Genomic DNA, 15,303 nt, shown 5'->3' on the forward strand with positions numbered 1-15,303 from the left:
GCCAAAGGCACGGCGTCCGGCCACCGGGTGGTGCGGTCCATCATGGTCAGGACATGGGTGAAACCCCGCGAGGGGGGCAGAGGTCCCACCAGGTCCACGTGAACGTGGTCAAACCGACGTTCCGGCACCGCAAACGGGGCCAATGGGGCCTGGGTGTGTCGGTGCACCTTCGCGCGCTGGCACGCGAGGCACGTCCTGGCCCAGCCGCGGACGGCCTTCCGGAGGCCATGCCAGACAAACTTGTCGGCGATCAACCTCTGGAAGGCCCTCGTGCCCGTGTGGGACAGGCCGTGGATGGAGTCGAAAAGCCGGCGCTGCCAGCCCGTGGGCACGATGGCGCGAGGCCGCCCGAGGGAGACGTCGCACCAGAGGGCCGTGCCCGCGCCGTCGAACGGCACCTCGGTGACGCGGAGGCCCGTATCGGTGGTCCGCAAGGCCTGGACGTCGGGGTCGGCGGCCTGGTCCGCCGCCATCCGGGCATAGTCGATGCCGAGGTGGACCGCGTGGGCAACGGACCGGGAAAGGCAATCCGCCACCGGGTTGTCCTTCCCCGCGACGTGCCAGATGTCCGTCGTGTATTCGGACACGGCCGAGAGGTGACGCTGCTGCCGGGACGACCACGGCTCGGCGACCTTGCCCATCGCGAACACCAGTGGCTTGTGGTCGACGAAGGCCGTGAATGCACGGCCCTCGAGCAGATGGCGGAAGTGCCTGACCGCCAGGTGGAGCCCGAGCAACTCGCGGTCGAAGGTACTGTACCGGCGTTCGGGCGGGGGAAGCTGCCGGCTGAAGAACGTCAGCGGTTGCCAAGCTCCACGCACCCATTGCTCGTGCACCGCGCCCACCGCGTAGTCCGAGGCGTCGGTGGTGAGGGCGATCGGTGCATCGGGCGCCGGGTGCGCGAGCATGGTGGCGTTAGCCAAGGTGAGCTTCGCGCCCACGAATGCCGCATCCATCTGCTCGGTCCATGTGACGTCACCTTTGCCCGGCTTCCCCCGGAGGGCCTCATGCAAGGGGCGCAGGAGCTGGGCGATGCGGGGCAGGAAACGGTGGTAAAAGTTTACCATGCCCAGGAACTCCTGGAGCCCCCTGATCGTGCGGGGGCGTGGAAACCCCTTCACCGCCTCCACCTTGGCCAGTAGGGGGACGGCCCCGTGCCTGGTGACGCGGTGCCCCAAAAAGTCGATTTCGGCGACACCGAACCAGCACTTGGCGGGGTTCACGATCAGGCCATGCTGGCCCAGACGTTCGAAGAGCGTGCGGTTTATGGTGTAGGTGCTCTTCGCGGGACGCGCTTGCGACGAGGATGTCATGCAGATAGATGTAAACGAAATCCAAGTCGCGCAATACGCTGTCCATGAGGCGCTGGAACGCCTGAGCCGCATTCTTCAAACCGAAGGGCTTCCGAAGAAATTCGAAAAGACCGAACGGCGTGATGACAGCCATCTTCGGGATGTCCTCCGGCCTGACGGGGACCTGGTGGTAACCGCGTATGAGGTCCACCTTCGAGAAGGACATATTCGCCAAGCGGGCGGAAAAGTCCTGAATATGGGGGACGGGGTAGCGGTCGCGGGTGGTGGCGTCGTTTAGACGGCGGTAGTCCCCGCACGGTCGCCATCCCCCGCCGGGCTTGGGCACGATGTGGAGCGGCGACGCCCAAGCACTTTCGGAGCGCCGCACGATGCCGAGCCGCTCCAGCGTAGCGAACTCCGCTTTAGCTACGGCGAGCTTCGTCGGCTCCAGGCGGCGTGCCCGGGCGTAGACCGGTGGCCCGGCGGTGGGAATGTGATGTTCCACCCCGTGCTTGACGGTCCTCGCCGAGAAGGTGGGCCTCGTGAGGGCCGGGAAACGGGCGAGGAGACGGGTGAATTCGTCCGCTGCCGGAAGCGTGCAGATGAACCTGGCCGGAACCGAACCGTTCAGCAAGCCGCTCGGCGAGCCGCTCGATGAGCCGCTCCGTGAGCTGCTCAACGAGGCGGGGAACGCGCAAGCGAGCGAGCTGAACGTCTCAGCCTGGACAAGCCTTCTGTGCTTGACGTCGACCAACAGGCCATTGGCACAGAGGAAGTCCGCGCCGAGCAGTGCCATAGGCACGTCGGCAGTGATGAACGACCATCGGAAAACCTGCCCTCCGAACCGCAGAGAAAGGCAGCGTTTTCCGTACGTACGAATGGGCGTACCGTTGGCAGCAAGCAGCGTGGGGCCCCGGCCCGTGAACTGCTTGTCGGACGTACCGGCGGGAACGACACTCACCTGCGCTCCCGTGTCGCACAGGTAACGGCGCCCGGATAAGGTGTCCGTTATATATAGGAGGCTGTTTAATCGGCCGGCGCTCAGTGCCACTACCGAGGGCCGGCCCGGGCGTTTCCCGACCTGCCGAATGAGCACGGCGGGCGACATTGCCGAGCCTCGTGGCCGAACCTAGTGTGGAAATGGCTCCAGGTTTGCGGCGAAGGCGGAGGCCGCGGTTTCCGCGGTGGTGGTGGGCGGGGCGTGGCGGCCGCCACGAGGCGCCCCTCGGAGCAGGGGTGGGCACCCGCAGGAGGTTCGGGCTCGGGAGCCGCTACGGCCGCACCGAAACTCGCCTGCATGTCCAAAGCCACGTAGAACTTGCCGGCCTCGGCCGCGAATGCACGGGGTTCCGTTGTCGCGGAACCGGCCAACGCTAGGCGTACTCGTGCCGGCAGCTGGCGTCGAAATAACGCCCGGAATAGAGCGTTCGGGGTTTCGTCGCCCATGAGCGACAGCATATGGTCCATTCGGACCGACGGTCACGTGTCACCGAGCTCGGGGAGGTCCAAGAGGCGATCGGCCCGTGCGTCCACCGTGAGGCCGAACGTGGTGAGGAGGAGACGCTTGATCGCCTCGTACCTGTCGTCGGCCGGTGGGTCCCTCAGGACCGACACGACGCGGGCGGCCGCGCCGTCCCCGAGGGAGGTGACCACGTGGCAGTAGCGTGTCTCATCCGCCGTGATGCGTCGAAGCCTGAACTGGGCTTCGGCCTGCAGGAACCAGATCTCCGCCTGAGCTTCCCAGAACTCGGGGAGCTTTATCGCTACCGCGTTGGTTGCCATGGCTGTGGCGGGTTCGGGTGGTCAGTGACGGCTGACCAAAACGTCGGAGTCACCAATGAAGCGTGGTGCTACGCGCGCGACTTGCTACCAAGGAGGAAGCGGACAACGCGGTTAAACAAAAGTGTCTTTTTTGACAAGAGGTCACTGTAGCACTGACGCGCTCCGGGCTGCGCGCCCAGTGTATATCCTGAGGCCACGCTTACCCCTCGGGTGTGGCCGCCGCCCAATTGGTGCGCGGAATGATGTCACCACGCCAGTGGGCTTTCGTGTCCGCCACAGTGTCCTCTTTTTTGAAAGTTCAAATATGGTAACCTTACTTTCGCGGGCTGGCTGGGGCAAGTCTTTCACGAGTGCACATTGGTGGTGCATCGGAACCATTCTCTGCATCCAAGATGAAAGAAGGGTTGAAAATGTCTGGACAGGGGAACACAAAATGGGGGAATAGGGAGGAGGAGTAGTTAAAGGTTTAACTCCAATGGGAATTAAGCAGAAAAAGGAGCTCACCTCAAAGGGGAGGGATCTCAATGAGATAGCGTGGTTGTCACACAAGTCTTGCGGTTTTGGGCTCAGAGTCGGAGGTGGAGAGGGTGGGGGACTCCGGTTTGCCATTGGGAAAGGGTGGGAATGGATGACGTCGAGGCCACACCCACAAACCGCCACAATATAATTTTGAATTTAATTTAGCGATATCATCATTAGCCATGGTCATGAAAAAAAATCAAATAGCCTGTGTTCAACAGGAGGTCCAATTTGGTCTATGTGTCAAGTTTCACGGCAATTGGCGCAGTAGTTTGGGCGTGATTGGTGTTTCACACACACAGACAGACAGACACACACAAAATGACTTTTATTTCTATGAAATAATCTCTAGGCATGGAATTTACCCGGTTTCGCCATGCACAACAGTCTATTTGCAATAACCAGGAATCTTAATTGTCCACAACCTAAATGGACACAGGACAACTGAATTTGTGTCCACATGTGAAGGATAGCTCTAAGATGTAAGTTCCTGCTCCATCAGTAGAATGAAACCCAACTAGGAAATAAAGCCATGATCATATGTTTGGGAGGAAAACATGCTAAAAGCATGCTAACAACTGAACTATTCTGTCATCCCTCACCTTAAAACACCCAGCTTTCCATTGAGGTCTTCTATCCAAGTACTCACTAGTCTCAACTCTACTTAGCTGAAGATGTGACAGAATTGAGCAAATTGAAGCCAATAAAGCATCAGCAAATGGCTAATTGAGTATGTAGTTATAGAATAATAGCAAATCATAGGTTATTTTTTCTGTATGTGTATATAGTATTGCTTACATAGCCTTACTAAAATGACATAATGTTGAATTTTTTCTCTCCATAGGGTTTAATTATTTTTTTGGCCTCCCATACAGTGCAGACATGGGATGCACTGACAATCCTGGGGCTGATATACCAGCTTGTCGAGCTTGTCCAGACACCCCTGCGAGATACAGGTGGCTGACCCATGAACCTCACATTCTATTGAATGACGTCTAATTTTTCTTAAATTATATGAGGTGTCATAATAAAGTTCGCTTTCCCAGCAAATATATTGTCATGTGACTGGCATCCGTTCCACAGATGTAGAACTACTGTGGAATGGAGACCATGCGCTGTAGACCTTGTCCATGGCTAGCCAATTCTAATTCATTTATTTGACCCAGAGTCCCGAAACACACCTGAGCGGTGAGCATGCGCCCTTTACTGCAATCGTGGTCTAAATCCCATCGGTTACAAATCATTTGTAAGCGGTGAAGCTACTTCAATATTTGATGGCTATGTCCGTCCATCCGTCAAAAAATGAAGAAGAAGAACCTTTCTAACCCACTGTGTTTAATTATAAAGGGTAATTCACCGAGCCTCATTTTCACCGACTTTCATGTTGTTACACAAAATTCAGTGACATAAAAAAAAAAATTCATTCAGGCTTGTGGGAAAATCTTCATTCTTCACTTGCAACCCGAAATCCGACACGAATGCAGGCCTGGGGCCTTAGAGGCCCCGCATAAATGTTGTACTACTATGTTATGTCATTATTTTCTTGATATGAGCCTCATTCATTATATGCTCCTATAACTTGGTTACAAATAATTCAGTGATAAAAATATGAAAATCAAAAACTTTACACGAATACATTCGTGGGGCCTCCGAGGCCCAATGGCTGCATAGTGGTCACCGATTGACAAGGTAGAGGGGGTGCTCTGCTCGGAGCTCCCTCCCTCTCCCCCACCCTTTCCCCAGGGGTGAGACGTGAACAAGCTATCTCTGTCGATGTGTGTCTCTGTCTCAGCCATGCTTTTTCTGACTCTGGTGCTCCCGGGCCTCTCTACTCACTGCTGGCTCCCACTCCCAAACAAGCACCGTGCAAGTTTGACCTGCTACCGGATTTTCCCACAACATGCTGGGTCCTACAGCACCCCAATCTCTCAGTTACTTGGTTTTTTTCTTTGTGTTGATGTTGATTGAATGTGGTGCCTTTGGAAATTAGTCCATCTGTAATTGCTTAAGGTTTGAGTTTTATGTGATTGTCTTACAGGCGAGAATTCGTACCATTTTTGTTTGTCTCATTCAGGTCTAAAATTTCTTTCAGAAATTGTGTATTACTTTATGCAGTCCATCCGTGTGTGGCCTTTTTCCTGCCATTTCGCTGTCACTTATTGGAATATGCATCAGGAGTCAAATTGATCATAAAAAAATCGCACCCATATCCGATGGAAGCTGTTCATTTTGGCAGCTTTAATATGAAATAGGCAAAGCCTAGAAATGAATGAAACCCTTTAGAATTACCCTTTAGAACCCTTTAGAATTGCACTTTAGAACCCATTAGAATGACCCTTTAGAATTACCTATTAATAATTACCCTTTAACTCTTAGATGCAGGCGTCGAAAATCCTACACAAACGCAGCCATTGGGCCTCGGAGCCCCCAACGGATGTATTCGTGTAATGTTGAAAAAAAATAATTTATAGATTCTTTTTCTTTCATATCCTTTTTCAATCAAAGTCGATGCTCATGGATGTGTATTTGCTCAAAAAATGTGAATCATTGATCCTATTAGTTGGCAGAATCCAATACAAGTAATGAATCTTTTTTTCTTTTTTGGCAAAAAAAAAATTTTGTTCTTGGTTTTTTTAACTTTTTTTCTCTAAAACGTTGAGGCTCATGGAGGAGTATTTGCTCAAAAAATATGATTCACTGATCCTATTATTTAGAATGTATATGTCCACAACTGTCAAAAATCCTACACCTTATGTGATTGGCGGGACTGTGATAAAGCCTCCCCCCCTTATAAACATATAGAAACATTATCAACACTTAGTAGTTAGTGTGGGCTGGCAGTATAATTATTAGAGGTATGCATTTGTTTTTGAACTGGCTATCCTCGGTTTGACTCTAGACTGAGCTATGAATTGTCATCCAGGTGGTATCCTAAGTATCGTGATATATCAATGTGTGTGCAGTATATTGGATGGAACTCGTCTTACAGCAATGGTCGTTTGTGGATGTTAAACATCCCTCGGTATTTTGCGAAGAATAGGCGAGTTATCGCCGGCACCATGAACAAATTATTAATTCCTGCTGGGAAGTCAACACCAAAACACCCGGCATAACGAAACCACCCAACATATAACCGAACCACCCAACATAGCCAGACCACCCAGCATAACGAAACCACCCAACATATAACCGAACCACCCAACATAGCCAGACCACCCAACATATAACCGAACCACCCAACATAGCCAGACCACCCAACATAACCAAACCTCCCAACATATAACCGAACCACCCAACATAGCCAGACCACCCAACATAACTAAACCTCCCAACATATAACCGAACCACCCAACATAACCAAACCACCCAACATATAACCGAACCACCCAACATAGCCAGACCACCCAACATAACCAAACCTCCCAACATATAACCGAACCACCCAACATAGCCAGACCACCCAGCATAACGAAACCACCCAACATATAACCGAACCACCCAACATAGCCAGGCCACCCAACATATAACCGAACCACCCAACATAGCCAGACCACCCAACATAACCAAACCTCCCAACATATAACCGAACCACCCAACATAGCCAGACCACCCAACATAACTAAACCTCCCAGCATATAACCGAACCACCCAACATAGCCAGGCCACCCAGCATAACCAAACCACCCAACATATAACCGAACCACCCAACATAGCCAGGCCACCCAGCATAACCAAACCACCCAACATATAACCGAACCACCCAACATAGCCAGGCCACCCAACATAACCAAACCTCCCAACATATAACCGAACCACCCAACATAGCCAGACCACCCAACATAACCAAACCTCCCAGCATATAACCGAACCACCCAACATAGCCAGACCACCCAACATAACCAAACCACCCAACATATAACCGAACCACCCAACATAGCCAGACCACCCAGCATAACCAAACCACCCAACATATAACCGAACCACCCAACATAGCCAGGCCACCCAACATAACCAAACCTCCCAGCATATAACCGAACCACCCAACATAGCCAGGCCACCCAGCATAACCAAACCACCCAACATATAACCGAATCACCCAACATAGCCAGGCCACCCAACATAACCAAACCACCCAACATATAACCGAACCACCCAACATAGCCAGGCCACCCAACATAACCAAACCTCCCAGCATATAACCGAACCACCCAACATAGCCAGGCCACCCAGCATAACCAAACCACCCAACATATAACCGAACCACCCAACATAGCCAGGCCACCCAGCATAACCAAACCTCCCAACATATAACCGAACCACCCAACATAGCCAGGCCACCCAACATAACCAAACCACCCAACATATAACCGAACCACCCAACATAGCCAGGCCACCCAGCATAACCAAACCACCCAACATATAACCGAACCACCCAACATAGCCAGGCCACCCAGCATAACCAAACCTCCCAACATATAACCGAACCACCCAACATAGCCAGGCCACCCAGCATAACCAAACCTCCCAACATATAACCGAACCACCCAACATAGCCAGGCCACCCAGCATAACCAAACCACCCAACATATAACCGAACCACCCAACATAGCCAGACCACCCAACATAACCAAACCTCCCAACATATAACCGAACCACCCAACATAGCCAGGCCACCCAGCATAACCAAACCACCCAACATATAACCGAACCACCCAACATAGCCAGGCCACCCAGCATAACCAAACCACCCAACATATAACCGAACCACCCAACATAGCCAGACCACCCAGCATAACCAAACCACCCAACATAGCCAGGCCACCCAGCATAACCAAACCACCCAACATAGCCAGGCCACCCAGCATAACCAAACCACCCAACATATAACCGAACCACCCAACATAGCCAGACCACCCAACATAACCAAACCTCCCAACATATAACCGAACCACCCAACATAGCCAGGCCACCCAGCATAACCAAACCACCCAACATATAACCGAACCACCCAACATAGCCAGGCCACCCAGCATAACCAAACCACCCAACATATAACCGAACCACCCAACATAGCCAGACCACCCAGCATAACCAAACCACCCAACATATAACCGAACCACCCAACATAGCCAGGCCACCCAGCATAACCAAACCACCCAACATATAACCGAACCACCCAACATAGCCAGGCCACCCAGCATAACCAAACCACCCAACATATAACCGAACCACCCAACATAGCCAGGCCACCCAGCATAACCAAACCACCCAACATATAACCGAACCACCCAACATAGCCAGGCCACCCAGCATAACCAAACCTCCCAACATATAACCGAACCACCCAACATAGCCAGGCCACCCAACATAACCAAACCTCCCAGCATATAACCGAACCACCCAACATAGCCAGGCCACCCAACATAACCAAACCTCCCAACATATAACCGAACCACCCAACATAGCCAGGCCACCCAGCATAACCAAACCTCCCAGCATATAACCGAACCACCCAACATAGCCAGGCCACCCAGCATAACCAAACCACCCAACATATAACCGAACCACCCAACATAGCCAGGCCACCCAACATAACCAAACCTCCCAGCATATAACCGAACCACCCAACATAGCCAGGCCACCCAGCATAACCAAACCTCCCAGCATATAACCGAACCACCCAACATAGCCAGGCCACCCAGCATAACCAAACCACCCAACATATAACCGAACCACCCAACATAGCCAGGCCACCCAGCATAACCAAACCACCCAACATATAACCGAACCACCCAACATAGCCAGGCCACCCAGCATAACCAAACCTCCCAGCATATAACCGAACCACCCAACATAGCCAGGCCACTCAACATAACCAAACCTCCCAACATATAACCGAACCACCCAACATAGCCAGGCCACCCAGCATAACCAAACCTCCCAGCATATAACCGAACCACCCAACATAGCCAGGCCACCCAGCATAACCAAACCTCCCAGCATATAACCGAACCACCCAACATAGCCAGGCCACCCAGCATAACCAAACCTCCCAGCATATAACCGAACCACCCAACATAGCCAGGCCACCCAGCATAACCAAACCACCTAACATATAACCGAACCACCCAACATAGCCAGGCCACCCAGCATAACCAAACCTCCCAGCATATAACCGAACCACCCAACATAGCCAGGCCACCCAGCATAACCAAACCACCCAACATATAACCGAACCACCCAACATAGCCAGGCCACCCAGCATAACCAAACCTCCCAGCATATAACCGAACCACCCAACATAGCCAGGCCACCCAGCATAACCAAACCACCTAACATATAACCGAACCACCCAACATAGCCAGGCCACCCAACATAACCAAACCTCCCAGCATATAACCGAACCACCCAACATAGCCAGGCCACCCAGCATAACCAGGCCACCCAGCATAACCAAACCACCCAACATATAACCGAACCACCCAACATAGCCAGGCCACCCAACATAGCCAGGCCACCCAACATAACCAAACCTCCCAGCATATAACCGAACCACCCAACATAGCCAGGCCACCCAGCATAACCAGGCCACCCAGCATAACCAAACCACCCAACATATAACCTAACCACCCAACATAGCCAGGCCACCCAACATAGCCAGGCCACCCAGCATAACCAAACCACCCAACATATAACCGAACCACCCAACATAGCCAGGCCACCCAGCATAACCAAACCACCCAACATATAACCGAACCACCCAACATAGCCAGGCCACCCAACATAGCCAGGCCACCCAGCATAACCAAACCACCCAACATATAACCGAACCACCCAACATAGCCAGGCCACCCAACATAGCCAGGCCACCCAGCATAACCAAACCACCCAACATATAACCGAACCACCCAACATAGCCAGGCCACCCAACATAACCAAACCTCCCAGCATATAACCGAACCACCCAACATAGCCAGGCCACCCAACATAACCAAACCTCCCAGCATATAACCGAACCACTCAACATAGCCAGGCCACCCAACATAACCAAACCTCCCAGCATATAACCGAACCACCCAACATAGCCAGGCCACCCAGCATAACCAAACCACCCAACATATAACCGAACCACCCAACATAGCCAGGCCACCCAGCATAACCAAACCTCCCAACATATAACCGAACCACCCAACATAGCCAGGCCACCCAACATAACCAAACCACCCAACATATAACCGAACCACCCAACATAGCCAGGCCACCCAGCATAACCAAACCTCCCAGCATATAACCGAACCACCCAACATAGCCAGGCCACCCAACATAACCAAACCACCCAACATATAACCGAACCACCCAACATAGCCAGGCCACCCAGCATAACCAAACCACCCAACATATAACCGAACCACCCAACATAGCCAGGCCACCCAGCATAACCAAACCTCCCAGCATATAACCGAACCACCCAACATAGCCAGGCCACCCAGCATAACCAAACCTCCCAGCATATAACCGAACCACCCAACATAGCCAGGCCACCCAGCATAACCAAACCACCCAACATATAACCGAACCACCCAACATAGCCAGGCCACCCAACATAGACAGGCCACCCAGCATAACCAAACCTCCCAGCATAACCAAACCACCCAGCATAACCAAACCACCCAGCATAACCAAACCACCCAACATAGACAGGCCACCCAGCATAACCGAACCACCCAACATAGCCAGGCCACCCAGCATAACCGAACCGCCCAACATAGCCAGGCCACCCAGCATAACCGAACCGCCCAACATAGCCAGGCCACCCAGCATAACCGAACCGCCCAACATAGCCAGGCCACCCAGCATAACCGAACCGCCCAACATAGCCAGGCCACCCAGCATAACCAAACCACCCAGCATAACCAAACCACCCAGCATAACCAAACCACCCAGCATAACCAAACCACCCAGCATAACCAAACCACCCAGCAAAACCAAACCACTCAACATAGCCAGGCCACCCAGCATAACAAAACCACCCAGCATAACCAGGCCACCCAGCATAACCAAACCTCCCAACATATAACCGAACCACCCAACATAGCCAGACCACCCAGCATAACGAAACCACCCAACATATAACCGAACCACCCAACATAGCCAGGCCACCCAACATATAACCGAACCACCCAACATAGCCAGACCACCCAACATAACCAAACCTCCCAACATATAACCGAACCACCCAACATAGCCAGACCACCCAACATAACCAAACCTCCCAGCATATAACCGAACCACCCAACATAGCCAGGCCACCCAGCATAACCAAACCACCCAACATATAACCGAACCACCCAACATAGCCAGGCCACCCAGCATAACCAAACCACCCAACATATAACCGAACCACCCAACATAGCCAGGCCACCCAACATAACCAAACCTCCCAACATATAACCGAACCACCCAACATAACCAAACCTCCCAGCATATAACCGAACCACCCAACATAGCCAGACCACCCAACATAACCAAACCACCCAACATATAACCGAACCACCCAACATAGCCAGACCACCCAGCATAACCAAACCACCCAACATATAACCGAACCACCCAACATAGCCAGGCCACCCAACATAACCAAACCTCCCAGCATATAACCGAACCACCCAACATAGCCAGGCCACCCAGCATAACCAAACCACCCAACATATAACCGAACCACCCAACATAGCCAGGCCACCCAACATAACCAAACCACCCAACATATAACCGAACCACCCAACATAGCCAGGCCACCCAACATAACCAAACCTCCCAGCATATAACCGAACCACCCAACATAGCCAGGCCACCCAACATAACCAAACCTCCCAGCATATAACCGAACCACCCAACATAGCCAGGCCACCCAGCATAACCAAACCACCCAACATATAACCGAACCACCCAACATAGCCAGGCCACCCAGCATAACCAAACCTCCCAACATATAACCGAACCACCCAACATAGCCAGGCCACCCAGCATAACCAAACCACCCAACATATAACCGAACCACCCAACATAGCCAGACCACCCAACATAACCAAACCTCCCAACATATAACCGAACCACCCAACATAACCAGGCCACCCAGCATAACCAAACCACCCAACATATAACCGAACCACCCAACATAGCCAGGCCACCCAGCATAACCAAACCACCCAACATATAACCGAACCACCCAACATAGCCAGGCCACCCAGCATAACCAAACCTCCCAACATATAACCGAACCACCCAACATAGCCAGACCACCCAGCATAACCAAACCACCCAACATATAACCGAACCACCCAACATAGCCAGACCACCCAGCATAACCAAACCACCCAACATATAACCGAACCACCCAACATATAACCGAACCACCCAGCATAACCAAACCACCCAACATATAACCGAACCACCCAGCATAACCAAACCACCCAACATATAACCGAACCACCCAACATAGCCAGACCACCCAGCATAACCAAACCACCCAACATATAACCAAACCACCCAACATATAACCAAACCACCCAACATATAACCGAACCACCCAACATAGCCAGGCCACCCAGCATAACCAAACCACCCAACATATAACCGAACCACCCAACATATAACCGAACCACCCAACATAACCAAACCACCCAGCATAACCAAACCACCCAACATATAACCGAACCACCCAACATAGCCAGGCCACCCAGCATAACCAAACCACCCAACATATAACCAAACCACCCAACATATAACCAAACCACCCAGCATAACCAAACCACCCAACATATAACCGAACCACCCAACATAGCCAGACCACCCAGCATAACCAAACCACCCAACATATAACCGAACCACCCAACATAGCCAGACCACCCAGCATAACCAAACCTCCCAACATATAACCGAACCACCCAACATAGCCAGGCCACCCAGCATAACCAAACCACCCAACATATAACCGAACCACCCAACATAGCCAGACCACCCAACATAACCAAACCTCCCAACATATAACCGAACCACCCAACATAGCCAGGCCACCCAGCATAACCAAACCACCCAACATATAACCGAACCACCCAACATAGCCAGGCCACCCAGCATAACCAAACCACCCAACATATAACCGAACCACCCAACATAGCCAGACCACCCAGCATAACCAAACCACCCAACATAGCCAGGCCACCCAGCATAACCAAACCACCCAACATAGCCAGGCCACCCAGCATAACCAAACCACCCAACATATAACCGAACCACCCAACATAGCCAGACCACCCAACATAACCAAACCTCCCAACATATAACCGAACCACCCAACATAGCCAGGCCACCCAGCATAACCAAACCACCCAACATATAACCGAACCACCCAACATAGCCAGGCCACCCAGCATAACCAAACCACCCAACATATAACCGAACCACCCAACATAGCCAGACCACCCAGCATAACCAAACCACCCAACATATAACCGAACCACCCAACATAGCCAGGCCACCCAACATAACCAAACCTCCCAGCATATAACCGAACCACCCAACATAGCCAGGCCACCCAGCATAACCAAACCACCCAACATATAACCGAACCACCCAACATAGCCAGGCCACCCAGCATAACCAAACCACCCAACATATAACCGAACCACCCAACATAGCCAGGCCACCCAACATAACCAAACCTCCCAGCATATAACCGAACCACCCAACATAGCCAGGCCACCCAACATAACCAAACCTCCCAGCATATAACGGAACCACCCAACATATAACCGAACCACCCAACATAGCCAGGCCACCCAGCATAACCAAACCTCCCAGCATATAACCGAACCACCCAACATAGCCAGGCCACCCAGCATAACCAAACCACCCAACATATAACCGAACCACCCAACATAGCCAGGCCACCCAGCATAACCAAACCTCCCAACATATAACCGAACCACCCAACATAGCCAGGCCACCCAACATAACCAAACCTCCCAGCATATAACCGAACCACCCAACATAGCCAGGCCACCCAACATAACCAAACCTCCCAACATATAACCGAACCACCCAACATAGCCAGGCCACCCAACATAACCAAACCTCCCAACATATAACCGAACCACCCAACATAGCCAGGCCACCCAGCATAACCAAACCTCCCAGCATATAACCGAACCACCCAACATAGCCAGGCCACCCAGCATAACCAAACCACCCAACATATAACCGAACCACCCAACATAGCCAGGCCACCCAACATAACCAAACCTCCCAGCATATAACCGAACCACCCAACATAACCAAACCTCCCAGCATATAACCGAACCACCCAACATAGCCAGGCCACCCAGCATAACCAAACCACCCAACATATAACCGAACCACCCAACATAGCCAGGCCACCCAGCATAACCAAACCTCCCAGCATATAACCGAACCACCCAACATAGCCAGGCCACTCAACATAACCAAACCTCCCAGCATATAACCGAACCACTCAACATAGCCAGGCCACCCAACATAACCAAACCTCCCAGCATATAACCGAACCACCCAACATAGCCAGGCCACCCAGCATAACCAAACCTCCCAGCATATAACCGAACCACCCAACATAGCCAGGCCACCCAGCATAACCAAACCACCCAACATATAACCGAACCACCCAACATAGCCA

General features: G+C 52.2%; 1 protein-coding gene across 4 annotated transcripts in view; it reads left to right on the forward strand.

Moving 5' to 3' along the window:
• ARSG (arylsulfatase G) overlaps positions 1 to 15,303 on the forward strand; it is a 134,623-nt gene that overhangs the window by 29,385 nt on the left and 89,935 nt on the right. For all 4 annotated transcript variants that reach the window (XR_013623190.1, XR_013623185.1, XM_068117620.2 and 1 more), the window contains exon 5: positions 4,438 to 4,549. Coding sequence is in view for 2 of the 4 variants with exons in the window: in XM_068117620.2 (XP_067973721.1) it covers positions 4,438 to 4,549 (112 nt within the window). In the remaining 2 variants the exon portion in view is untranslated. The remainder of the gene's footprint in view (positions 1 to 4,437; positions 4,550 to 15,303) is intronic.

The sequence above is a fragment of the Myxine glutinosa genome, chromosome 1, assembly GCF_964187855.1.
Source record: "Myxine glutinosa chromosome 1, kmMyxGlut1.1, whole genome shotgun sequence".
NCBI classification, from domain to species: Eukaryota; Metazoa; Chordata; class Myxini; order Myxiniformes; family Myxinidae; genus Myxine; species Myxine glutinosa.